At 36.4% G+C, this 27,367-nt stretch overlaps 1 protein-coding gene across 1 annotated transcript in view; it reads left to right on the top strand.

Moving 5' to 3' along the window:
* Positions 1 to 27,367, top strand: part of EIF2AK4 (eukaryotic translation initiation factor 2 alpha kinase 4) — a 38,613-nt gene that overhangs the window by 3,317 nt on the left and 7,929 nt on the right. Inside the window, exons 3-32 of the mRNA XM_030451705.1 lie at positions 180 to 282; positions 2,725 to 2,898; positions 3,740 to 3,820; positions 4,277 to 4,425; positions 6,257 to 6,369; positions 7,596 to 7,753; positions 8,167 to 8,702; positions 9,079 to 9,188; positions 9,714 to 9,871; positions 10,217 to 10,635; positions 11,944 to 12,010; positions 13,059 to 13,142; positions 13,382 to 13,504; positions 13,972 to 14,076; positions 14,300 to 14,357; positions 14,991 to 15,070; positions 15,744 to 15,845; positions 16,434 to 16,484; positions 17,448 to 17,684; positions 18,277 to 18,352; positions 19,853 to 19,974; positions 21,041 to 21,090; positions 21,184 to 21,352; positions 21,845 to 21,961; positions 22,730 to 22,795; positions 23,314 to 23,484; positions 24,051 to 24,185; positions 24,300 to 24,407; positions 25,155 to 25,283; positions 26,851 to 26,937. Of these exons, the coding sequence (XP_030307565.1) occupies positions 180 to 282; positions 2,725 to 2,898; positions 3,740 to 3,820; positions 4,277 to 4,425; positions 6,257 to 6,369; positions 7,596 to 7,753; positions 8,167 to 8,702; positions 9,079 to 9,188; positions 9,714 to 9,871; positions 10,217 to 10,635; positions 11,944 to 12,010; positions 13,059 to 13,142; positions 13,382 to 13,504; positions 13,972 to 14,076; positions 14,300 to 14,357; positions 14,991 to 15,070; positions 15,744 to 15,845; positions 16,434 to 16,484; positions 17,448 to 17,684; positions 18,277 to 18,352; positions 19,853 to 19,974; positions 21,041 to 21,090; positions 21,184 to 21,352; positions 21,845 to 21,961; positions 22,730 to 22,795; positions 23,314 to 23,484; positions 24,051 to 24,185; positions 24,300 to 24,407; positions 25,155 to 25,283; positions 26,851 to 26,937 (4,138 nt within the window). The remainder of the gene's footprint in view (positions 1 to 179; positions 283 to 2,724; positions 2,899 to 3,739; positions 3,821 to 4,276; positions 4,426 to 6,256; positions 6,370 to 7,595; positions 7,754 to 8,166; positions 8,703 to 9,078; positions 9,189 to 9,713; positions 9,872 to 10,216; positions 10,636 to 11,943; positions 12,011 to 13,058; positions 13,143 to 13,381; positions 13,505 to 13,971; positions 14,077 to 14,299; positions 14,358 to 14,990; positions 15,071 to 15,743; positions 15,846 to 16,433; positions 16,485 to 17,447; positions 17,685 to 18,276; positions 18,353 to 19,852; positions 19,975 to 21,040; positions 21,091 to 21,183; positions 21,353 to 21,844; positions 21,962 to 22,729; positions 22,796 to 23,313; positions 23,485 to 24,050; positions 24,186 to 24,299; positions 24,408 to 25,154; positions 25,284 to 26,850; positions 26,938 to 27,367) is intronic.

The following is a 27,367-nucleotide window of genomic DNA, read 5'->3' as shown; positions in this document are numbered from 1 at the left end:
CTATATGTGTAATATATGCATGCCATTTACTTGGGCATTGACTAATTGCTAAGTGACTATAAACTCCATGCTTTTCTCTCACCCATCATTTTTCTCAACAGTCTCTGTCTTACACAATTGCTTTTTACATTCAATTTTTCTAATTACAACTTTTAAAGTACTTTATTGCTGTCTTCCAGCGTCCCTGAAATACAACTAAAAAATTCAAAAGGTTTGTCAAATGAGAAAATAAATGAATTAAAATCCAGACTAGCTGAACTGGCAAAACAGCACTGTGGAGAGGTGAGACCTTTTCCTTGCCTTGATATATTCTCTGAACCTAAATAATTCTAAGAAAATTTGTGGTATATATAATGAAATACATGCACATTAGGAGTATAAGTTGCATTGCTCCTAAAGAAGGGTTAAAGGCAGATTCAGAGATTCATATTACTCTCAGTGTGAAGAGCAGTACTAAGAGATTTCTGCACTTTTGAGATTAATTTGAATACTGAAAAGGCCATACCTTTTTAAGCAAACAGTGGTTACTTGGGGAGTTTTTCAGTGTTATCTTGTACATCTAATGATGAACTGAAGGGCAAGAGACCTTGGTTATAACAGCTGAACAGCTGACTTATGTTGCAGTAGCACTGTCACTCTGTGCTGTTATGCCTTTTTTTCTGCTGTGTTTAGGAATAGTGACATTTGACTTCTCCCTAAACAGCATAAAAAGAGAAAGATGGAGGAATATGTGAAGATTAGAATTTTTAATATAAGATATTTTATGTATGTTTGGTATTAAAAATACTTTTCCCTTGTTGCTGAGGACTGAAATGATTTAAAGAATTTCTAGCAAACATTGGCTTTTTGAAAGTTATTTGAAAAGTACATTGAAAGTAAGGTTTGTGTTATGTTTCTTGTCACTAATTGGAAATACTACAGGTGAAGACATTTGATTTGCTCGGTTTGCCATTTTAAAAGTGAGAAATGCACAACTGTGGAAGTTATTACATGCAGAAATAGGCTAATACTCTTGTTTTCAGTTTCCTAAGCATGTCAACTTTACAGGTTTGGCAAGAGTTTCCCATTGTTCAGTCTTGCCATGTCAAGACTTCTTTTCATTTGCATGCTATAGTTCTATTTTGATTGCCAATTTTTATGGAGATACTTTGAAATAACTGTTTTAGCCAGATACTGTTAGATTAATTCTACTCGGTAACCCAAGAATTTCCTCCATTTTTTCAGCATATTTGGAAATTAGCAGTTTAACACTATATTATGGATTATTTTTTTCTTTTTTTGTAGTTACTGTGCTATGGACAATTGATAGGAAATACAAGATTCAGTTTCTTTTAAGTGACCACTAAGCCATGTGATACTCGGTCTGCTCAAAACTGTCCCCAGAGGAGCTGTTGAGCTTCAAATCCCAGCTTGGTTTCTGATCTCATTACAAGGAGCTACAGATTTGTCAGATATTCCTAGTTTTAATTTTCCAAAGCGAGATCCATGGTTGCTTCAGCAGTGTATAGATACAGTTGTGAGTTACATGCATGATAACATTTTTGATGATGAATGATGCAATGCAATCCTGAATTACTTTATCTGCAGGGAAAGTGAAATAACATTTTTTCTCTGCCTTGGCAAGTATTCTTTGTTAAAGTGTATTGTGCAATTTGGAAAATTTGAAAATACCTCAGTTACCTGTCAAACTGAGCAACAGATTGTGGGGTTTTTTAATTATTGAGATTAATACTTTTTTATATACAGGTATGATTGCCTTGCCTTCTGAATAGTAACCTGGGAAAGATGTTTTAGTTTGTGTCAAATATATGCATAGAGTGTTACTCCTTCTCTTCTGAATCATCTCCTGGCTTGATGCTTTTTTTCAAGAAGGGGATTCAGTGTTTGAGAGTCTTCTAAATGTCAGTCTGTTACGTGCAGATGGTACAATTAATTTTGGATGTTCTCCCACCTATACATGGAAATACAGCTCATGGCTGCTGCTTACTGCTGGGATGCATCTTTCTGATGTACAAGTTCATTTTGGAGATGTGGTGGTCTATTGGCACGATGCATTGCTTGAATTACTAAAGGGATGCTACTAAACTAACAAAAGGTTAAGACCTCCCAGTTAGCAGGTCATCAGTGAATATCCAGCTCAAGTAAACAGTAGCTGAACTGAAAATTTATTCCAACCTTGCAGACCATGTAGCAGATTTCAGCTGAATTTTCAGTGCAGTCCTTATTTCAGTTGTGTTTATATGAATGTGGAATGACTTATGTGGCTTTTTAGTTCTATCTGGGGGGCAGTGGGGTATTTTGCAGAAGAAGGATTGGATTTCATGGTAGCAGTGAAATAAGTAATTATTTCATATCAGTAGATACAGTAATAGACAGTTGCAAGGGATTTATTAGCTTATATGTAGCTTATATGTCATAAAAACTCTTGTAAATAGAAAAATACATTGAAAAGATTAAAAAGGGTTTTTTTCAACTTTCTATTTTTTGAAAAAGATGTCAGAAATTGTCTTTCGGTAATTTTTGCCATCTCTGCTGCTTTTAGGGATTTTTTTTATTTGTTACAGTTTGTTAATAAGTACTTCTGACAAAAAAAAAATCTGGTAAATTCTTCCTGATAAGTAACAATATCAGTCATGCTGCTGCATTGCTTTTTTGAGTTTGGTGTCATTTTGCTGTATGATCTTGTTCTTTGAACTCTGTGTTATTCATATTATTTTCTTTCAGGTGATGATATTTGAACTTGCCAACCACATACAGTCATTTCTCAGTGAACATAATAAACCACCTTCCAGGTCTTTCCATGAAGAAATGCTAAAAAATCATCAAAAAGAACAAGAAAGACTGGCTCAGGAGGAATTGCGTAGGGCACAAGAAGTTAAGAGAAGAGAGGAGCAGGAGGTGAGAAATTAAAGTGTGAATAACCCTGAATTCTTAAAGTGGCATTAATCATTCTGTAAATCATCCTGCATAGCAATGGTTTTTAGTGAATTATTAACTTGTCACATCTGTCAGTATAAATCACTCAGTGTGTATCATAGCAGCTGTCTGTGCTGCAATTGTAATATTCAATTACATGTTTTTATTATGTAAGAAAATGGGAAATATTTATGCCTGAAACAAACAAAAGTGTCGATCCTATGAAAATCACTTACAAAGAGGACCTTATACAAAAGTGGAAGCACATGTGTATATTAAGTGCATTCCATCTTAATCTAGGAAGTGTTGGCTGGATGATGAGTGATCATACCTTCCTTCATCCTTACAGTGATGGAACACTCACTATGGCAGACTTCTCTGGAGCACAATAAATTTAACCTAAGGAAACCCTGGACCTACATATGTTCCTCACTAGAAGCAAGGGGATCCATTTAAGTCTCACAGAGACTGGTAGTGTGGAGTCCCCACGTTTTGGGGAATGCGGCTCTTTTTTTGAAGAATATTTTAGCTTATTGCTCTGTCTTTTCTCTGTATGACACTTTGTTTGGTCTGTCAATAGAAGTAATTTTCTTTTGTCTGCAGCTCTGTGCTGTGTCATACAACTGATGCTCTTAACTTCCTCAGGAAAGCTAATTTGACTTGTGTTGGCTTTGTTTGTTTTTTTTTATTCTTGAGAGATCCGCAGCATCCTTTAGCACTTTCAGAAACAAACATCATAGCCTTATTTTCCTTAACAAGGGTAAAATTAGCAGTTGCATCCTGTGTACTGTTGTGTCTCTAACAACACCAAAATCCATTTCAGCAACGTGAAATCCTTAATGAGATTCAGAGGAGGGAGGAAGAGAAAAGAGAAGAAAGGAAAAGGAAAGAGATTGCCAAACAGGTATTTTTTCTACGTAGGCATGCAAAAATCATTGCAATAACTTCTTCCCAGTACTGTAGCATATACTTAACAGAATTTGAGAGATTTACAGGACTGAATTGTTCTGGACATCTTTTCTCATCAGTATTTCTAATAGATCTACATAAAAATGGGGTTTATTTCTGGAATAAAATGAACTGTAAGGGAAAACAATTTAATCAGTTAGCATCTAAAGTGCACTAGATGGATATTTTCAAGCAGAAATAGAAAAAAGCTAGTATGTTAAAGTTACCAATTTCACTTGAAAGAATATTTAGATTCTCACCTGTGTTTCTTTCTCAGCCTCCTATATACATTTCTAATGAACACCTATTTTTTCACGATATGGGTGACTTTATAGAATAATAGCCAAGTACTTCCATGTTTTGAGGATAGGAACAGTTTCTGCACTTACTTGTTTTTTTCCCTCATTTATAGGAACGTTTGGAAATTGCTGCTCTGACAAGTCAAGAAAATTCTCACAAGAGAGATGCTGCAGGATATAGAGTTGCTTCCAGCTCTAATGGGAGCAGTTTGGAACATGGAGTGAACAATAAAGGCCGACCAAATTCAGCTGGACGTTCCAAGTGAGTGTGTCTGTTTGTGAGGGAATTCTACTTTATTCTTTTGTTTTGTTTTTTTTTGCAAACCTTAGATTTCAACATGAAAGTTGAAGGCAAGAAAGTGATGTGCCATGTTGTTTAGCTGTTTGTTTTGGTCCTTGCCCCTGCCTCATTCCTTCTTCTCTTCAATTGGCATGGTTTAACTAATTCCTGTGCTGCAGCTCACCTGGGAGCTTTCCAGTTGTGTGTGTCAGCTTGACTTAGAACTGACTGAGTTGGTTTGACTTAGAAAGTATTTGGCAAACATTGGAAGGTTAATTCAAGGCTTACTTAGTTTCTTAAAAGTAAGCACTGTGTTGGAGATATCCTTGTATTAATTTTCTTAGTTTTTATTCAGGTTGTGCCAATTACTTATTTGGACTGTTGTTTTAGATAAAACAGTATATTCCTGGGGTTTTTTCTTGTCTATTGATTTTGAAACTCCTTTCACATTATTTATCACCAACACTAGATACCTGAAGCAGAAGTACTTTGATCTACCATACTTTGACTCTTGCTGCCATCTCCTCCCTTTGCCTATCTCAAGTTATATTTGGAGGTGTTTCTATGTAGTGTTTGGTAGTCCATAAATTTCTCTTCCTAAGTTTTTGTTAATCTTAATATAACAAAATGAGACCCTATGCTTGTGGAACAGGACAAGTGTCTCATAAGTTTGTTACTATGCCTTAATGTAGAACACAAGCAATGGACTTTTTTTTTTTTTTCCCCACAAATTCTTATATGTTCTCATTAAAAAAAAAACCTAAAAAGGCAGAGCTACTTGTTTTAACAATGCTGAAAATAACCAAAAAGGATTTTTTCTGAAATGTTGAGAGCTACAAAAGCTCAACATGTTTAGTTTTCTGAGGTTTCTTCTCACAAGAAAAGATGTGCAGTATTTTTATCTGTTTATGAAGCCTGAAATTTTGGCTATTGGGACAAAAATGTTTAGAAAATTATTAAAATCTAAAATAATTTAATACATAAAATATATTTTAATTCAGAAATTCAGATGCTTTCTTTGTATGTTTTTCTTTATACAACACGTACAAAAAGTTCCCTGTGTCATCTTCTATTTTGTAATAAATTCAGTATTCTGGAAGAGCTTCTGTTACCATTAATATAGTCCTGTGATGTCTGTGTGTGATTTTATCCATTTGGTGAGTATTTTTAAATTTTGCAATGGATTGTATCAGAAAGCAATGGAGGTAGATTTTAGTGGTCTTCAGTTTTTTCTCATCTTGTGTGCATCTCCATACATACATGTGAGAAAAAACACCCTAACCATACTTGATTGGAAAGTTTTTGCAAAGCCTTCATTTTCTTGAATGTACTTAGAGTAGCAAAATGACCAAATGGGAAACCCATTTTAAGTTAGGAAAAATAATTAAGCTAAAGCTGAAACGAACTTCCAAATCTGCTTATATTTACTTTTTGTGGTGTTTTGAAAGAGAGTGCAAAGTAAGTAAAGTTTACATATTTTTCACAGCTGTGGTGTATTCACTTTTTTAATATATCCCCTACCCTCTCCCCAATCTGGGAGGGTCATCCTGAAATGCAGAACTATAAGTTTTGGATTATACTCCTGGTTTTGAATACAGAGACTCAGAGCAGATGTTGCTGTTCAAAAACTGAATCTCTAATCAGACCTAGATCTTTGCACTATCTCAGTTTCTTTGAAAATAATGGGTATTATCACTGGATGCCAAAGTCTCTGAAAGCTAATCTTCTGGCAGAATTGATATCTTTTAGTGATTAGGGAGTGTAACAGTGCTATCTTTTTGACTTGGAGAAAAATGTTCTGTTGATGTTGCAGACGAGAACGTGAACTTTCTGCTGGGGATAAGGAGTCTTCTGGAAATTACGAGGTTTTGAACTTCAGCACGAGTGGTGCTGGACAACTTACTGTCCATAAAGGAAAATGTATAGGTAAGGAAAACTGCAGTTGCAGCTTGAAATGCTGGGTTAGGTGTTGGGCTGGTTGTTTCTTTTTGAGAAGGATAAATTAAATAATAATATTAACAGGTACAAGGAACAAAGGTGGAGAGTGGGAAAGATTAGAAGGAACATTTTCTTCCTGGTAAATGTTGCATTTTCTTTGGACTATTTCAAGTAAAAATGTTTGTCTCCCAATACACTTACATAACTGAATGGCTGTAACAAAAAAAAAAACATCTCACTTCTCAGTGTTTTGTAGTCTACGTAACTAAAACAATAATGAAAACCATTTGCTTTTAAAATACCTTTAAATTTGCCATTTTAAATACCTAATTTGTTATATACATGACTGCCAAGCAAGAAGCCATTTAACTTTCAGTAACATGTGAAACAAGTGATGAGCACAGGATTGGAAATGTATACTTATTTTATTACCAAAATGTAAATACAGGCCACGATAGGAGACTTTCAGAGCTGAAAGGCATTAAAGAAGTGCCCATATGAATGGACCTTCAAATGTTATTGTTGTTCATTTTCAAGGTAGCACTTCCACAGTGCAGTTTGAGGATGAACAATTATGTATAAGGGCCTCCCTATACTGGATGGCTCCCAATAATTGGGCCTCCCTCATTCTCTGTCTCTGATCTCTGAATAAATCCCTGCAGCCTGGTCCTGGCTTGATTTTCTCCTATCTGTGTAAGTAATTTCTCCCATTCCCCTTGTAAATTGCTCCAGCCCAGTTCCTACCCTTGTAGGCTTCTTCTACATAGTAAGTAATAGAGTGAACTTTGCCATCAAAATCTGTTCAGCTTTTACAAATTTATGTTGAAATCACCTTTTCTGATATCTTTGACTGTTTGAGAGACCTGAAGTCCTTTTACTGCCATCCATGACAACTGTGTGTTGAGCTCAGCATTTGCTCAGCAGGAAGAGTGTTTTTTTAATTGAAACCTGAAATTCTTTACAATATGCATCAATTTTTTGCCAGCGTGGTATTGCTTTCATCTGACTCCTGATACACAGCACTGAGCCTCAGCAGATCTGTCACTTGCCATGCCTGCTATGTAGGTATCAGTCTTGTTGAGTTGTAAGCAGGGTTGTTTTTCTAAAATTGTAGAAAGCAGTCTTAATGGTGTTTAATTAGCATTTGAAGGAGCTCTTGTCAAATCCTTAAAAACCAAAGAAGCTATGTTCCTATTCTCTCCTTTTACATACAGGCAAGGATGAACAGCTTGGTAAATCAGTCTACAATGCCTTGGAAGTTCGAAGTGGAGACTTTGTTGTAGTGTATGAGTGGGTTCTGCACTGGCAAAAAAAGATGGGAAAGTTTCTTACATCACATGAAATAGAAAAGATTGAAAAGTGTAAGAAACAGGTAATGCTCATATGTTGCATTTAGAAACTAAAGGTTACATGGAGCTCAGCTTGAGGCTGCTAGTTTATATTAAACTTGAGGGTGGTGATGACCTTGAAAATGCTAGTGTTTAGAGTATCTGTAATACAAATGAAGATTAATGTATTGGGGTATTCATGAGTTAATTTATAATAACATAAATGCAATAAAGTATATTTGCAAGTATGCATAAATGTAATCATAAAATTCTAAAATAAGTGGGAATCAAGTTTACCTGTCTGAAACCAATTATTTTTGCCCCTTGTGTACAGTGCTTCCTTATCAGAAAAGGATGAGAATGTATTTGATATGTATTTTTCATATGTTGTATATTTTAGTAGTGGTGTGTTCATGAGATATGACACAATATATGTTATGTTGTGTTTCTCTAACAGCTTCAGGGTGCAGAAACAGAGTTCAGCTCACTGACGAAGCTAAGCCACCCAAACATAGTACATTATAAATGTATGAACCTTAAAGAACGGGACGATTCAATTGTGGTGGACATTTTAGTGGAGCACATAAGTGGTTGCAGCCTTTCAACATACTTAAACAAAAAGACTCCAGTTCCAGTTGAGCAGTTGCACCATTATGTGACCCAGATCTTGTCAGCTCTCGACTACTTGCACAGTAATTCAGTAGTGCACAAACTTCTTTGTGCTTCCAGTATCCTGGTAGATGCTGAAGGAAACATCAAGGTGACAGACTACAGCATTTCCAAGCGCTTAGCTGATATCTGCAAAGCAGATGTTTTTGAGCAAACCAAAGTTCGTTTTAGTGAGGATGGTCTTCCCAGCAAACCTGGAAAAAAAGGAGATGTATGGAATCTGGGCTTGCTTCTGCTTTCACTCAGCCAGGGCCAAGTAACCAAGGAATATCCAATTGCTGTTCCTACCAGTTTACCTGCTGACTTCCAAGACTTTCTGGAAAAGTATGTTTGTTGTGTTCCTGTATCTTTTTGTCTTTGTTAATTTTATTTATTTATTTTTTAAAGACTTTACATTTTTTTGGAAGAAAAGCTAAATCCCCCTGTTTTGCTAGTGAGTTTCTAGAGAAGAGGTGGGTTCTCATTCACAGCTCAGGCTGCAAATCTGAGAATTGGGAGAACAGGTCTGGTGCTCTTTTCTTCTCTGCTCTACCACCAGCTTTGTGTGTTACTGTGGATAAGTTTTCTAGTCTGTCTTTGCTTCTTATTCCCACCAGAATTATAAAGGTAGTAATTTCTTAAATATGAGGAGGCCTCTGTGAACATTTAGGCCTGCTATGGAATAGATCTTGGAACAGTTCTCTTCTTGGTTTGGTAACAGATGTGTTTGCTTGGAAGATAAGGAAAGGTGGACTCCTCAGCAACTGCTACAACACAGTTTTATAAACATTCCACGACTGAAAATACCTGTAGCTGAAGAAAATCTAGATGGTAAGAAATTCAGGTCTTCCTGTATTCTCTTAAATAAGTGGACTACATGCCTGCAGTAACAAAAAAAAATTAGCTATGCTAGAACTTCACAAGACTGCACATGTGTTTTTACATTAACAAGGCCAGAAGTTAAAGACCACACTTTCTTTTTATATGCATGAGTAGCTGGGGAAGACAATTGCTATTGCCTCATCAGTAGAGGAAGCTGATGCTTTAATTAAGCCTGCACAGTGTTAGTGTAAGACTTTGTCCTTGGAAAATGCTGTTCCAATGAGATATCTTCCCTCATTATACCTTGTTAGAATTGGTTCCTTTGTTCATCATAATTCATGTTAGCAATTTAAAACTGTATTAAGGATTATGTTTGTACTAGAGCTCTAACCCTACACCTCTATTTCAGGTTTTAACTACACTTGAAGTTAGTTAGGTTGTGTCTTCTTCCTGATACTTATTTGACAGTCCCTTGTTCTGTATCCCTGTGCCCCCATACTGCCAGTGATGGTAATTTTTATGTCCTTGTTACAGATTCTGCTGGAATAGATTGCATTGAGACAATTGTACCCAGCAGTCAGATATCCAGTGCTTCATTCTTCACAGAAACACAGAGACAATTTTCACGCTACTACAATGAGTTTGAAGAGCTGAAATTACTTGGTAAAGGGGCTTTTGGAGCAGTCATCAAGGTATTCTATAAAAAATTATTTCCCTCTATAGAATCCTATTTGAGGACGTGTTTGGTTTCTCTGAAGCAAACACTATATTAAATCTCTGCATGCCTTTGTTTATTATTCTCTAATGTGCAGTGCCCATGTTGTGGTTTTTATATAGAACTGAATAGGCTGATAATTTTAGTGAGAGGTTGCTGGGAGTCTGAGAAGGGGCCCATCCATATGGGGAAGCTTACATTTCAATTGTAATTTCCCAGGCTGAAGGAGAGAGCTTCCTCTTCCTTGAAATCATTCTACTTACAGCTGTACATGGTAAGGTGTTTCTGAGCACTTGACTTGGGATTTATCTGAATTTTGCAGGTGAGAAACAAGCTTGATGGTTGCTATTATGCTGTGAAACGTATCCGTGTAAACCCTGCCAGCAAGCAATTTCGGAGGATTAAGGGGGAAGTAACATTGCTTTCCCGCCTGAACCATGAGAATATTGTGAGGTATTACAATGCTTGGATAGAAAAACACGAAAGTCCTGTTCCTGCTGTCTCACCATCTGAAACAACTGAAGGGAAAAGACTGCCCACCAAAGCTGGGCTCTTCGTCCTTAGCGCTGAGGAGACAAATGATGTGGAAGCCAATGCTCCTCCTCCGGTTTTGACAAGTTCAGTTGAGTGGAGTACTTCACATGAGAGATCCTCCAGCAACAAATTCAGTGGAGCTGATCAGGAGTCCAGTGATGATGATGATGATGACGATGGTGATGGAGTGTTCTCACATTCATTTCTGTAAGTAGGCTCCAGTATTGACACTGTAGGTAATATGGGTACGGTTGTTTTTTCCCCAGTTTGTGTCTTTCAACACTTGCCCTTCTTTTATCAGAGGTAATTAACTTCATTTTCGTTCTCTCACCTGGTTCAATAACAGTGTATTTGCCAGCAGTCAGATAGCTCCAAAGAGGAAAATTTGTAGCTAAAAACTTCTGTGTATGAGGAAAATTTTGGTTTAAGTTTCTAGAAATTTCTTACAACTTGTGTTGGAATGCATCACTGCTGGACTGTATTTTCCAGCCTCGAGAGTAAAGTTTTTAATAAACAACAGTACTCAACAGTACTCAGGTTGTTAATAAACAACCCTGTACTCAGCCCTGGTGAGGCCACACCTCGAGTACTGTGTCCAGTTCTGGGCCCCTCAGTTCAGGAAGGATATCGAGGTCCTGGAGCAGGTCCAAAGGAGGGCAACCAGGCTGGTGAAGGGACTTGAGCACAGACCCTATGAGGAGAGGCTGAGGGAGCTGGGGGTGTTCAGCCTGGAGAAGAGGAGGCTCAGGGGAGACCTCATCACTCTCTACAACTCCCTGAAAGGAGGTTGTAGCCAGGTGGGGGTTGGGCTCTTTTGCCAAACGACTTTCAACAAGACAAGAGGGCATGGTCTTAAGTTGTGCCAGGGGAAGTTTAGGTTAGATATTAGAATTTCTTTACGGAGAGGGTGATCAGGCATTGGAATGGGCTGCCCAGTGAAGTAGTGGATTCTCCATCCCTGGAGATATTTAAAAAGAGACTGGATGTGGCACTCAGTGCCATGGTCTAGCAACCGCAACGGTGGTTCAAGGGTTGGACTCGATGATCTCTGAGGTCCCTTCCAACCCAGCCAATTCTATGATTTTATGATTCTATGAACAGGAGAATTATTAGAAATCCTGTAAAATACCTTTTTTGTTTTGAGTTTTGTTAGCATACCTTGGCGTATGGAGCGGTTCTTTCACTCATGGTCATTTTTTGGTTAAGTGCATGAGTGAACTTACCCCTGATTTGCTTAATTAATATAGAAATTAAATTTTACTGATGCAGATACCTTCCCTTTAACAGAGTGAACTGTCAAAAGGAGTGTTGCTTTGCAAGCAGGACACTCCTTCAGGTTTTGTTTGGCTTTTTTTTTTAAGGCATATGGAGAGTCTTCAACAGAAGCTTAGATTTTCTTTGGAAAAAAAAAGTAGTTTCCAGATTTCTTAGTAAATATTTCTTGGTAATGTTTATTTCATGAAACAAAAAACTTTGGGGTTTTGGTGATTTTTTTCCTTTCTGTTCTTCAAACAGGCCAACCACAGATTCTGAAAGTGAAATAATTTTTGATGAGGATGAAAACAGTAAAGGTCATTCCCCAGTAAGTATCATGATAGAGCTAGTGAAAATGAAAAGATTATATACAGACCTCTTTGACAAGCAGAGAAGTCTGTTGGGATGTTTTGTTTTGCTTCTAGTCTACCATATGAGGTTATGTTCAATCAGAGCAAATATTGTGCCATCATGAGCTGTGTTTCATAGGTACCACAGTCCGATGCAGCTGATCTGGATTCCCATAGTATTCACTGAGTAAATGTGAGTCACACTTGATGAACACAAATCTTGTTACTGCAAGTTTAACACTTCAGTATGTACATGATTTAGCAGTTCCCTCTATGGATTGCCTTGCCTCATCTGAAAGTTGAAAGTCTCTTCTGCTTTTAGGTTATATAAAGCAATATATTTACTAATACTAGCCACTTTTTGAAACTCATGACAAAACATGTTATTAGCAGTCCAAAAGATATGGTAAGTCAGAATAATGTGCAAGGTTTTAGCTGATTTTAAGATTTGGTATCACAGCACTTGCTCTGAACCATGGGTGTACTGTATCACTGGAAAAGTAATGCACATTTTTCTACAGCATCTAGAATCTGATGATCTGTATAATGCTCTCATTAAAGCTAATCTTCATCTTTCTGTTGTAATATTCACTGGCATGAAAATCTTTCATTGTGTCATTTAATAATGTGGCAGTGCATTTTTTGGCACTATGGAGCTATATATACACTATATCAAAATTGTTGGTTGAGGGTAGGACTTGAATTATTAAATGTATTAAGTAACTTTTGTATATTTTAGTTTCCATTTTTAATTATTTTTTTTTAAAATACAATGCACTTAGATTTCCAAGTTTCACCTGTATTTTCTGGAGTGTTTTTCATCCAGCATGTAATGATGGGAAGTGAGAGTTGGGTCACACCTGTTTTTCTAGTTTATTTAGAAGCAGTGATACTACAAAATTATCAGTATATTTTCCTGTTAATCAAACCTAGCCATAGAAGGCAAGTTCTCATCAGTGTGTTCCAGTGCATAAAAAAACTTGGCTTCTTGAAGCTAACAGTTGTGTTACTTTTATTGTAATGAAGGATGAAGAAGGCAATGAAAAGAATGGCCATGGAGGAGAAGACAGGGCAGCAGTCATTCAAACAGTGCATTACCTGTACATTCAGGTACAAACATGCTGGCATTTTCAGATAAAATATACTGTTTATTCCAACCTGCTGGTTTTCATGAGAAAAGTAATGACTTTTAAAAAATGCAAATGAAACTAAGTTTCCATGTTGTTTCTGCAACATGATTTTGTGGAAGGCTTGATTGCTGGAATATGCACCCACACACAAGTTTCTAGTCTATTTTTTTTTTTGATAAAACTGCTCTTTCTGCCCTCTGTCTCCTACATGTGCACAAGATGGAGTATTGTGAGAAGAGCACACTAAGGGATACTATTGACCAAGGGTTGTATGAAGACACCAGTCGGCTTTGGAGGCTTTTCCGAGAAATTTTAGATGGATTAGCTTACATCCATGAAAAGGTTGGTAAGGAGGACAGTTATGACCTGTCCATAGGATCTGTGTTATGCCTTTTTCTGTATGGCTTTCTTCATACTCTTCTCTTCTTGAGGCATTTATTAGCAAGGTCCATTCTTTGGCCTGTCTGGTGTTAATCTGTTAGGGGATTTTGGAATATTTTATTATAAACTTCAAATTCTGTAATGAACCACTTCAGACTTTCCCTGTTGTCAGGAAAACTTGACCACCTTTAAAAATATGACACATATATGGTTCTCCTGGAGGCTGGTTTTGGTTTCTGGGCTACAGGCTATAATTTTACTTGAAAATAAATTATTGGTGACTTAATGCAGTAGCTTTCCCACTGTAATAAAAGTATGTAGCATGATTTTTCCAGTCTTTTATAAAGAGAGTTTTATTTTTAATTGCGTTTATAATTTAATATTCTGTTGGTTGTTTTCTTTTTTGTTTGTTTCTGCTGCTGTAACAGGGAATGATACACAGAGACTTGAAACCTGTGAACATCTTTTTAGATTCAGATGATCATGTCAAAATTGGTGACTTTGGTTTAGCTACAGATCATCCAGCAAATGCAGTAAGTACAGCTCAATGTAGATGAAAAAGAAACTTGAATTTGATCTTCTAATAACACGAAAGGTAAAAATAAAACATAAAGAAAGATGTAGTGCTTATTGGATTATTTTTTTCGATTTCTGCAGTGATAGAATTAAACCATGTACTGCCAGCCAAAGTGGCAAGAAAAGCCAACAGAAGCATTTCAAGTGCCAAGTACAATATGTCTGTTTTCCTGATTTCAGGTGGTCTCTAAACAAGAAGAAAATCACTCGGATAGTTCTGCTTTGTCTGACCCATCAGGTTAGTTTGCATAGTAGACTGTTCTAAATTATTTTAAGCAAAAAATGTTCTGCTGTCTTGTATACTCTGCTAGAACTTGCATTCATTCTTTGTTATTGGGGCATGGGGGGGGAAACAACCACCAATTTTTGGGTAGATTCGTTATGTATAATCTGACAGTTTTAACTGGTATCTAAAAATGAACTTGTGTCTAATGTGAGCCTTCTGCAATAGGTCAGTGCTTTTCTTGTGGTGAGATGTAGAGAGCCCCTGTGTATCTGTTCCATCTGCACTTCTGTACCTGTGCCTGTACAGGATAATTCAAGATTTGAGGGGTTTATCGTGTGTTTTGAGAAGACATGTACAGTGTGTGTCTTAAGATGTGTGTAATGGAAGTGAAACTTAGTTGTATCATTTGTGTGCTGACCTCCTATAATTCTGCAAAGAAATTGGTTTAGATATATAGGTAGACACAGATACCTGACACATGAGGGTGAGAACTGTCTGTCTTGCAAGCTGTTCTTGACTGGGTCTCTCTCTGTATTCCAGCCTGAAAGAAATGAGGACAGAAGATGAGTGAGTTCTTTCTTGACTTTGATGCTGCATTTCTCTCCCACTTTCTTGAAACCAATGCTTTCATTCTTTGCCTTGTAGGTAATTTGACAGGGATGGTTGGCACTGCACTGTACGTCAGCCCAGAAGTCCAGGGAAGCACTAAGTCTACATACAATCAGGTATGATTAAGTAGACTTAATAGAAAAGTACCACGGAATCTGAGGTACGAGGTACAATTTACATCATTGCTGCTCAACAAAGGTGACTTGAGGTTGGAACAGATTGTGGTGGGACTGGTTGTGGGAAGCAAGGGAATGAGAAATATTCTTCAAGGAGACCAAGGGTAGAGGGATACGAGCAAGTCAGTTTTTTCTGTGTGATGTGACCATGGCTAGGTGCAAGCAACTTCAAGTTGAAAGCTGGTAATCATGGAGAAACTTTATGAATAAGTAGGATAGAAATTTAACAGTCTTTAGTTAAGGTAAAATGTCATAACCAGAAGTATATATTGTTCTCCTGGATTCCTAGGCTGTGATTCTGGGAGGTGGGGCTGCATTTTTTCATCAGAGAGGATGCTGTTTATATGCAGAGATGAGCTGAATTTCAAAGCAAGACTGTTTTCCAAGTGGAAGCATGTTCTTTCGTCATGGCAGTGCTGTGATGATGGATTGTGAAATTCAACAAAAAAATAAAACAACAAAATCCAAAAAACACAACTACAAAAAACCCCCACCTCTCTCTTTAGCCGTAATGAACTGTGAAATTTAACCAAAACATTATTTTTCTCTGCTGTCATCTTCTACAGAAAATTCACCAGTATTACACTGAAGTTTCTATTTTTATCTGCCTTAGAAAGTGGACCTGTTCAGTTTGGGTATCATATTCTTTGAAATGTCGTATCATCCCATGAGTACTGCATCAGAAAGGATCTTTGTTCTCAGTCAGCTGAGACTGGTAAGTATACAGATACAAAAGGTATTAATGCTGTGCAATACATAGTTTCTTTAGAGATGTAAAAGAATGCAAAACTGTTACTACAGGAAGCGCTTAAAAATAGTTTATAAGATATTCAATGAAAAGAGAACAATCAAATTTGAGCTGGTTCTGACATTCCTGTAGTGGACTATGGATTTCCCATTGATATTGCCCTCAGTCAGTGTTCTGTCTGCAAAATCAGTTTGTATAGTGCTGAATATTTAAAGTGTAAACATCAGAAATTATGTTAATACACCTGGGTTTAGACCTGGTGGGTGTCTCTCAGGAACAAGTTGGTATTTGTTGTTGATAAATGCCTGTGATTATGGATTGCATCTTCATTTCACAAAATGTTATAAAAGCATTTCAGTAACATTCTCTTTTTTCTGATAGCTCTTCAAATTAAGTTTGCCATTAAGGTTTTGTTTTGGTTTTTTCTTGGGGCAGGTATGGGCCATAAAAAGTTTAGTTTCTCTTTTTAAATACATAGAACTTAAGACTAGCCAGAGCAAGCTGGCATGCCTCTTATAATTCAAATGTGGTTTCTGTTTTGTTTGTTTTTTGTAGCCCACTATTGTATTTCCTAACGACTTTGATGAAGTCAAGCATGCAAAGCAGGTAATTTTAACATTTAGACATTTTAACTATTAGGTATTCCCTGGCAAGAAATGTTAATTATTCTTTTTCCCACTTTATTTTCAATCAGTAATCTCTTCCAAGTTCTTATTATAATATGACACTAGATTAGAGTAAGGAAAAAAAGATATCAAAAGAACGAACTAATGTGACTAGGAAATACAGTTATTCATGTAGTTCCCTGAGCACAGTCATAAATGCAGAGTTTGCTGGCATACCTTTTAAGCTCCAAGGTACAATTTTGATTGTTTGAGACTCAGACAAATGGCAGCTGTGTTGTTTAAACTTAAGCTTCTGTTGAGAAATCAGTGTCACAGAACAGAAGAGGTATGCAGGCTAAACTGACTGCTGACTTTGAAATAAGCTGCCAAGAACTGTTGTGGATCCATGGCAGAGAAATAAGTGGTAGGGAAGAGAGTAATTCTTTCTGGACCATCTAGATAATTTTTTTCTTGTGCTGATGTCCTCTTTCACTGACCTTTAACATTAGCTTTTTGTCTGCTATGCCTGTGGAACAGCAATCTGCCTGTTACTAGTACCATAAAAATGTTCCAGCTTGTACAGTTTACTGAAATATTCCAGGAGGATTGCCTCTTCTTTAGTATCTGTAACTATCAGATCTTTGTTATGTATGTGATTCTGTTTTCTATTAACTTTGTTAATAAAGAGATGCCAGAGATAGCATAAAGTGTACAACGTATCTTGTCATCTGAAGAGAAACATTTCTAATAACTTTGGTGCTTTAATAAATTTTATTCAGATAACAAAATATATTTAAAATTTAATAACTCAAGAATATCCACTCCAAAAGTTCAGATTCTGCGGGGCTTTTATCCCCTGTGAAGTCTCATGATTTTTTATTAAGGGATGTCACAAAGAAGTGTGTGGTGGAAACTGCTAACTATACAATTTTTCTAAACTGTAAAATTTTTATTTACTTTTTAGAGATCAGTTATTACATGGCTTCTGAACCACGATCCTGCAGCACGACCAACAGCTGTTGAGCTGTTAAAAAGTGAACATCTTCCACCTCCACAAATGGAAGAGTCTGAACTCCATGAAGTACTGCACCACACCTTAGCAAACGTGGATGGGAAGGCTTACCGAACCATGATGAGTCAGATATTTGCACAGCGTATATCCCCAGCTATAGACTACACCTATGACAGTGACATACTGAAGGTTTGTAGGTATTTAGGGGATGTGGGGGTTTGGGTTTTTTCCCCTGTGTTTTTTTATTAAAAAGTGTTTCTGTTGCTAAACTCAAAATGTGGTTAAGACAGCTGCATTATCTGTTATGATTAACCTTTGCATTAGTTCCCATTTAAAGCTATAAATCCATACCACTTCCCATTTAGACCTTATGTTCACTCTTTAGTGATGACAAGAACAATGTTTGATTGGAATAGCTAAAGCTTTAAGCCTCTGCCCAGGTGATTACTTTCTTTACTCTGAACTTCTGTCAAACTAATGGTACTTACATCTGGTTGCCAACAGAATGTTCCCTCTGTTTTCTTTCCATTCTAATCATGGCAATCAAAGTAATCCTTCTCGTTTTTCATGGTTTTAAGTCTTTCTAGAACTAAAGAAATACAGGGTAACACAGTGCAATAATTCTTTGTATAGATGTAGTTCAGTTTTTATTATGTAAGTCTTAGAAGTTATTACAGTGAGTGAGATACCAGAATGCTTATTGTGAAGATTGTATGGAATGACTGTGTATGTTACATGAAGTATTTATGTCATGTGATGGGTTTTTTTGTGATGGTTTCAGGGTAGTTTTTCTATTTGGGCAGCCAAGACACAGCAACATGTATGTGAGATGGTCAGCCGGATATTTAAAAGACACGGTGGGTGTGTTTACGAAAGTTGTTTGTTTCCTGTTTGTGATTGACATTTGACACGTGATTGATACTTCCTGTTTGTGTTTGTGATTTAAGAGAGTCCAATGGTTTTGCTGCTGTCACTTGAGTCTGAAAATATGTTCAGTAGTTGTATATCATTTGAAGTTTTAAGGGGTTTTTTTGCTGTAATTTAGCATCCCAGTAATAGCCATTAAGTGTTAACTTCAAATCTGTATTACTTGAATTTTCTATAGGGAACAGTGAAAATCTTAATTATATCATTGGATATATATGGTTGTTCTAAGTCTTAGTGAGCTTTCAGAGGCAGGAAGTGATAGATAAAATCTGGGTCTGAATATAATGGTAGTGAAAGGCCAGGGATGAATGTAGCACAATACCCTCTCTGAACATAGCCAGAATGGGAACAGCCTCAGAAATGTGGAACAGAGCAAATGTATAGCAAGGATTTGCTGTTCAGGATTTTTCTGAGTCAGAGATGATGTCATAATATGTTTGATTTTTCTCTCCAGGACTCTACCCAGTCATTAGTAGAAGTATTTCCTTAAAAGTAGTTTTTAAAGGAGGAAGAAGATGTATGTATGCCCACTGTCACATTTGAAATGTTATAAATTGTATTGTTTCATGGGTGTTCAGGATATTATATAAAAACAGATAATACTAAAACAGAAACTGGGAGATTTCCTAAATATATCATAATCTGATTAAGCATGATCAGAGTTTTGGCAATACAAAAGAATCAGAAACAGAGAAATGCAAAGTAAAATAAGGAGAAGTTACTCACCCACCCACTGTCCTCACCGTTTAAAGCTTGACAGACCTAGGAAAGCATTTGTCAGCATTTTAGAGGTTGAAATGTTTTAATTTTCCTGGAAAAAAAATTGTTCTATTTTTCCTTTACCTTGTACCTGCCATCTGTAATGGTTTGAAGCATTTCCTTGTGTTTGGGGCTGCTTTTTTTTTTTTTTTCTGATGTAAATGTTTACATTGAAATCTAATTGAAGAAGCTTCTATAATAATAATACAGCCAGCAAAAATACTATTCATGAGGATAAACAATTCTAGTATGTTTTTGAGACACAGGAGAGAACATGTCTGAACAATACTTGTTCTCTATGGAAGTGCCTCTAGATCAAAGCAGTACTGCTGCTATCTATTGAGTTTCTGTTTCATATGCATGCTTTTCTGAAGAGCAGTGTTTAAAAAGGGGGGGCAAAGTGAAGATTGTTCTGGGGCTGTGGAATTGGCACTTCTGTTTCTCTGTAGGCTGCTTTATGGGCCCAGAAAGCATGGAAGGTAGAACATGGATTCTAGTTTGGCTTTCTTTAAACAGTTGAAGGGGGAAGTCTATTAAGAAGCCTTAAAATACCGTTATTTTTAGAAGGTATTGGTTGAGATATCATTCCCTGCATGTTTGTTCATGAGCTTGTAAAAAGCAGAAGCTGCTTCTGAAATGGAAGATAATAGTCTTTGATTTGTTTTGTGCAGGAGCCATCAAACTGCATACTCCACTGCTAATGCCCAGAAATAAAAAACTGTATGAACATAACGAAGCTTCATATTTCATGGATCACAGTGGGATGTTGGTAATGCTTCCTTATGATCTCAGAGTAAGTAGCATCATTTCTACAGGCTGAAGCTGACTGCTGAAGCAGTGTATCTTTCAGTTTCTGTTCCTGTATTCCTTAGTGCAGTACTCCTGATCTTGACAGCTGGAGCCCTGACCTCAGAAGAAAGACAAACCAGGACAAATGTAATTTTTTTTTTTTTAATATAGGTGAAAATAATGTCATACATGCAGTTGAAGTCACTACTGAGTTTTTGTTTGGTTTTTTTGCTGAAGGTTTGTTTTGAGAGAAAAGGTATTTCCAATGACCAGTGAAAATTCTAATATCCCCATCCTTTTCTTATTTATACCTTTACAGAGAATATGAGTAACAGACTGCCCAGTTTTATGTTCCTAAAACAGATGTTGTCAAAGTTCATTCAGCTGCTGACATGAATTTCTGTTTTCACAGTTGAAGTTTTACTGTCTGGGATCCCTCTATCAGAACTGACCAAATACACACAGTGTTGGTGTAGTTAAAGCATCTAGATGTTAAATTAAATGCAAGACAGTTAAGAGATAAATATTTTTTTGTTGCCGACTGTTGTATTTCATTTCTGACTTTTTATATTTCATTTCATTAATTTAAGCTCAGTTTAACTCACCCTTCTTTTGCATTTATAACATCAAGCTATACAGGATATTCAGTTAAGGATTTCTGCAGGATCTACAAAATCGATCTTTCACTTGGAATTACCTGTTCTAGAAAATGTACTGACCAGAGATTTAGGTTAAAGTATACCTTTATTTAAACAGCAGAATACCTGTTTGCACATTTTAATAGGCTCATAGTCAATTTATTTTGCATTTTGGATGCATTAGGGTAATTAAGAGGTGTCCTTGTATACTTCTCCGAGCTCTCCTAGGAGCTTGGGAGCAGGATTTTTGTATTTAGAAATCTGTAGCAAGGATGATTTGTTTAATATTGTGTGGCTATGGCAAGTATTTAAGGCATAACTACACAGATGAGAGTACAAGTGTTCCTGCACAGTTATAATTTCTACCCAGTTTCAGTGTCCAGTCAGACTGAATGTTTGGTCTCAACAATTTGCATAAATTTTATTTTTCAGATTCCTTTTGCAAGATTTGTAGCGAGAAATAACATATTAAACTTGAAAAGGTAAGGCATGTAGAGGTGCCATTTTGCAGAGATGCCATACTTTATGAAAGGGACCACTGAAGATGCTGATTGATTCTTCAATGTTTCTTTTAGGTACTGCATAGAGCGAGTGTTCAGACCACGGAAGTTGGACCGCTGTCATCCCAAAGAACTCCTAGAATGTGCATTTGACATTGTTACATCCAGTGGAAATAGCTTTTTGCCTATAGCAGAAACAATTTATGCCATTTCAGAAATCATCCAAGAGTTTTCAGTTCTACAGGTAGATTGTCCAACTATCCCTTTTGCTCTCTTTTCCATCCTAAGTTTTTAATCTCAGTAAATCTTTAGTCTAATGTGTTTTAAAGGACAGTTCCTCTAATGTGCTTTAAAGGATAGTTCCTCTAACCTTAGCAAGTACAGAACTGTTCTCACAGTCAATTATAGAACACTGTAATTTAATTTAAAAATATGTTTTACAGGTAAACATAAAATGAAGCATAGGTTTGTGTATAAAGAAAATATTAATTCTTAAACTGCCATTGGAATAACAACTTTCTTCTGTGAGGCAATTGATTATTGTAGAACAAGACAAGCCTTGCCATTCTTCAGTTCTAGAAGGAAGGTGAGGTGATGGAAGGGGAGGTCTGAAGTTAGTTTTCAAATACTGTTAAATGGTTAGGAAACTTTCTTTTTTTTAAGCAAAATGGAGTCAATGTAAAGAAAAAAAATTCCCCTCCTCTTTTTTCTTCCTTTTTTCTTTACCCTTTGTTAGGAAAGAAATTACAGTATTTACTTAAACCACACTGCCTTACTGAAAGCCATACTTCTGCACTGTGGGATACCAGAGGATAAACTGAATCAAGTTTACATCATTCTCTATGATGCTGTGGTAAGGTATTAGTTATTAACTTGACCTTAGTAGTCATCACTTTAGAGTATCTTATTATGTGGAGATGTCTTCAGAAATGATTAACAGCACTTTGCCAGCATAGCACAGAATTTCCTATAGGTACATAAAAAGGCTGGCTATCTTTAGGCTGTAAACTTGGATTAACTACTTTTTTTGTTACTTCTGGATTGAGATGTTTGAAGATTATTTTTATGTGTATTTATGAGATAATTATTCACCTGTATAATTAAGAACTGGTAAAACCCTAAAAAAAGGTATCTTAATAGCATCTTGATTATTTTTACCTTATGAGCAGAGAAAAATAGATAAAAATAAATAGAGAATATAATAGAGAAATAAAATAGAAAATAAATAAATAGAAATAAAATAGAAATAGAGAAAAATAGATAAAATTAATTTGAACAAGTGCTTAAATTTTAAAAATGCCTTTTTTATTCTCTTTCATTTTGAATTTTTTTTACTATTAATTTACATAAGTATTTCAGTTCTTATACAGAAGTGCTTTTCAACAAAGTTGGTATTTTTGTACCTTTTTTTGCTTCTTGAAACCACGCCAAATATGGCCTCATGACAAGACAGATGGAAAATGTGTTGTTTATTATTGTTGTTCTTTTACAGTATTATCATAATTTGTAAATTTAACTATTAATTAGGGGTCTTGGCAACTTATGTTTAAATTTCTTTTAGCAATAGTAATTTTTTTGTAACTCAGTTGTTGAGTATGTTTGAATCTGTTTTCTCTTGTAGACTGAAAAACTAACTAAAAGAGAAGTAGAAGCTAAATTCTGTAATCTTTCTCTCACATCAAATAGTGTAAGTAATTTTAATAATGTTAATTTCCCTGTAACTTGCCATAAGTCAGTAACACTTTATTTACTTTGCAATTTAATAAACCAGAGGCAGAAAAATAACCTGTTACATCTGCTTTCTCCTTGGAAGTGGTATAATTGCGTTCTCTCTGATTGTCAGTTTTGCAACTATCCATGTTACTTTCTTCCTTTAAATGTATTTATCAGACTGTGGAAACAATTAACAGGTCACCTGTCCAGTGTACTGCTATTTGTGAAAGCAAACTGAGAGAAACTTTTTTGAAATGTCATTCTTTTAAAATGTTGCTGACTGTGCATAAAAAGTGGAGGTTAACTTCTGGACATGCCAGAGTTGTCCCTCTCCATTCCCTTAACTCATTGGGTTCAAACAAGCTGCTGGGCAAAATAGTCAGAAAAGGCAAATACTGTACCCACACCGAGTCAAATATTCATTTTTTAAGATGTGACCTATTGTGAGTTCTGTCACTATAACTGTGTTTTTTATTTGACTTTTGCTTTTAGCTTTCTCGCCTCTACAGATTCATTGAGCAGAAAGGAGATGCAAGCAATGTATTTCCATTTTTAAACACAATGATAAAACAAAAGCCAGGTGTCACTCAGCTGTTGAAGCACGGCATGAAAGATCTGGAGGAAATCATTGGTCTGCTAAAACAACTGGGAATAAAGCTTCAGGTCTGTAAAATGCTCTGCCAGTAAATGGATTTATAGACTGCAAGGCCTTGTAATTTGCTGGAAAATATTGATATTTTAGAACAGAAAAAAATTGCATGGAAGTGTCTTTTTATAGCAAATAAAAGTACTGGCACTTTAATTTTTAAAAAAAGACTCATTTGAAGAGTAAGACCTATTCCAGTCAGAAGTCTCTAGGTTCATTTCTGACACACAGAGCTTTTGGGGTTTTTTTCAGCCAAGATGAAAGGCATTACTTAGAACATAAAAGAATTGTAAATTTTGAAACAAAGTTTATATATTTTAGAAATACAAAAAGCTGATTACTGCTATAGGCTTCCATCATTCCTTGTGGCTTGCTGGTTTTGGGTTTTGTGCTCAAGGTCTCTTGGAATGCTTTAAGATTGAAGTAGCATTTCCTTATTCTTAATTGTATTTTAATTTTTTTAGTGTTACCATAGTCTTCCTTATGCCAGAGCAGTGTTTTCAATCCATACTACTAGGAGGAAATTATATTAACTTGTAATATTGGTACAGGTCTTGTACATGTATTTATTTTTATTTTACAGGTTTCTATAAATCTGGGACTAGTTTACAAAATACAGCAGCACAATGGTATTATCTTTCAGTTCATAGCATACATCAAAAGAAGACAAAGAACTGTGCCTGAAATTCTTGCTGCAGGGGGCAGATACGATCATCTGGTATGTGCTCATCTCTTTTAATTAATTTAATTTTTTTCAAAAACATGAAAATCCTTCCTGACATTTTGTGAAAATAAATACTCAGGTCTTTCATTTTGTTTGTCTTGTTTTGAGATTCCACAATTTAGAGGCCCACAGACAGTAGGACCAGTTCCTTCAGCTGTTGGAGTCAGCATAGCTATAGATAAAATAACTGCTGCTGTTTCCAGTGTGGAGGATTCTGTAAGTATGCTTTTTGGGAGGTGGGGTCTTTTGTTTGTTTACTCCTGACAATTCAGTAACCTAAATGTAGCCACAGGTGGGATAAAAATAAGATGTTCAGATGTGTTTCAAAATAACACCGTACTGAAATAGACAGCAAGCATCAAGATGTGTTTTCTTCTGGTTTCCTCTACATTGAATTATTTAGTAAAATAAGAATTAGGAGAGAATCTTCATGTTTATACCCTTGTCTTTTTAATTTAAATGAGGTGTTTTTCTCAGCCTCTGGATTGCTTCAGATGGAAGAGCGCAACTGTAGATACTTAGCTAGTAAATGTTACTTTACCCCTACCAATTCTCCCTTTATAAAAGTATAGTAGGTGGAGGTTGAGGGAAGATCAGGAAAATAAAACACTTTGCTCAATGTCATACAGTTTCACTGGGTTGTGAGTTGTGTATTTTATTAAATTTTAGCATGAATAAATTAATATTACTAAGAGTGGGAAGGAAAGGCTACAGAATAGGCTATGGTACTTGGCAAGCTGAGGCTGTGCAGATGCTTTTAATCAAAGATTAAGCTTCAGCAATGTTCAGACATGGTTAGGTAGATTGTGGCTTTGAGAAGAGAAGAATCACTTTTTTCTCAGCTTAATGGATTTTTAAAAACAGGAGTGTATTTAACCCATTTTGTTATTTTAACTGCCTTAAGAAGGAGAATAGGTGGTCTTGTGGCTAATACTGTCTCCCTTGGTTTTATTTTTCTTCCAGGTTTCTGTCAGCTCATGTGACCTCCTGGTTGTAAGTGTTGGTCAGATGTCAATGGGTAGAGCTATCAATATTGTTCAGAAACTCTGGACTGCAGGAATTCCAGCTGAAATAATGTATGACTGGTCTCAGGTAGAATTTCTGTCTCCAAATATTATCTGTATTTTTGTTCTCTAAGATCACTGCAGCCTGAGACCATGTTTTTCCAATGTTTTAGGAGTTACAGACTCTGAAAACTGAGCATAAAGGGTTCTATTCAGATACAATAATGTTAAAAAAGTATCACCGTTGCAGCATTCTTCCTCTCTACCTCCCTGACTACTTAGAAATGTGGTGGAGGATCTTCATGCATTCCTTAGAGCAGTGAGGTTTTAAGTGACCTTGCCCTGTTACACAGAGTATAGAGTCCAAGGCCTGTTGAAATCAAGGGAGAGAGCTGCATAAGGAATTTAAAATGAGACCAGGTAGCTTCAGTTAAGTGAAGTGAGGATGCTTGAAAGCAGAAGTGTATTTTGTACCAGTGAAGACAATATATTTTCCTTTCCATGAGGGCTGAGAGTAGGATCCCTTAATTAATGACTTAAGCCTTAGCAAAGAGCAAGTCTGGAACAGAATGGTAGTATCAACCTTTAAATGTGTCCAGATGGCTGCAGACTATTAGGTTCAGAAGGAATGCTGACAGAGTCCTACTGCTGGAACCACAGTTCAGTGAGCTGAGCTACTGGATACACTATGGGGTACCCACGTAGCACATGTAGAGATAATATGTGTGGTAGGAAGAGTAGCGAGCTGACTTGTGCCCTTTTTTCCTCCAGTTAAAACCAAACAGACTTTTAGCTACTACTGGAGTTACCTACATGGCATTGCCAGAGACCCTTTTAATAGTGGTGGCAGTTGTCTGAGGGGTTTGAGCCAAGTTCATCTCCAAGTATGCCAGTAGGTGACTAACACCAGAAACACTGTGGAGTTGCCCATTCAGAGTCAATGTGCTGCAGAGCAATTTTGAGCTCATTCACTTAATTGGCTGACTTTTTCTGTAGTTCTTTGCTGTAACATTTCTGACAGTTTCATTCCCCCAGAACTGGAAAAAATCCATGTCATTATGCTTTTCCCATGATCACCCCAGGTTGTCTTTTTGCTGTTCTTAAGGAATGAAGATTTGAGTAGTTCTTGCCTCTGTCTTAGGCTGTCCTGCAACCCACTGCTAAGTCAGTGTAGCAAAGACCATCAGGAAGCTCAGCATTGAGAATGATGTAAGTGAGCTTCAGGTTTAGATGGAACCCAGCTGGTGTCAGGCTTCATGCCAGAGTACCAGTCATGCAAAACCGAGTTATTACTGCGAGCTTCAGACAGCGGGGTGGTAACTGTTTGATTGATGTTACACTGCAAAGTTCACAGTTAGGAAGACCTGACACTTCAGATGCAGCTGGCCCTTCTGTGTGGGACCTAGCACTGCAGAGCCCAGGCATTCTCTCTCTCTAGTGTATATTTAGGTTCAATTTTTAAGGATCATTAAGTGGATGAATACATGCATAAAGAAGTTTCACCTCCCTGGACTTTTATTAATAAAACTTTCCTCAGAAGACTGTATGATCGGTGCAACTTCTGCATATCAAGTTATTTTATCATTTTATAATCTGTAAAATGATCATTTTATAATGTATAAAATTTTTGTCCCTTTCCCCTTTTCCCACTGCAGTCCCAGGAAGAACTACAGGAATATTGCAGATGTTCTGGAATTACATATGTGGCTCTTGTGTCAGATAAAGAAGGAAGTCATGTAAAAGTAAGTGTGGCACCAGAGGATTCTCAATCATATTTCATGTTCTACATTTCAGTTATTTTCAATAAAATATTTAAGTAGTTGGAATTTGAGTAAATATAGCTTCATTTGCTAAGTAGTAGAAAGTTCTTTTGAAGAAGCCTGCTTTTTATCCCTCATAACAATGTTACTCTGCAACCCTCTTACCTAGGAAAGTCCTAGAACTAGTGCAAACATTGCTTGACTTCCAGTCATCAGTGTGTCTTTAAGTGGCAAAAGGATTCTTTTGTCTCTGAGTTCATTGAATCTGCAGAATAAATGAGTTGACAGCTTTTCATGTTACAAAACAAAAATTAAAACATAAATGTAAAAAAACTCTCTGAACCAAGAGTCTGAACCACACTCCTCATCTCTGTAAGCTAAGAGTAAGATGGCAAGCCTTATTCTAACAAAA

The sequence above is a fragment of the Calypte anna genome, chromosome 5A, assembly GCF_003957555.1.
Source record: "Calypte anna isolate BGI_N300 chromosome 5A, bCalAnn1_v1.p, whole genome shotgun sequence".
NCBI lineage: Eukaryota > Metazoa > Chordata > Aves > Apodiformes > Trochilidae > Calypte > Calypte anna.
Note: the sequence above shows the minus strand (reverse complement) of the source record. Positions and strands in the feature narration are given on the sequence as shown.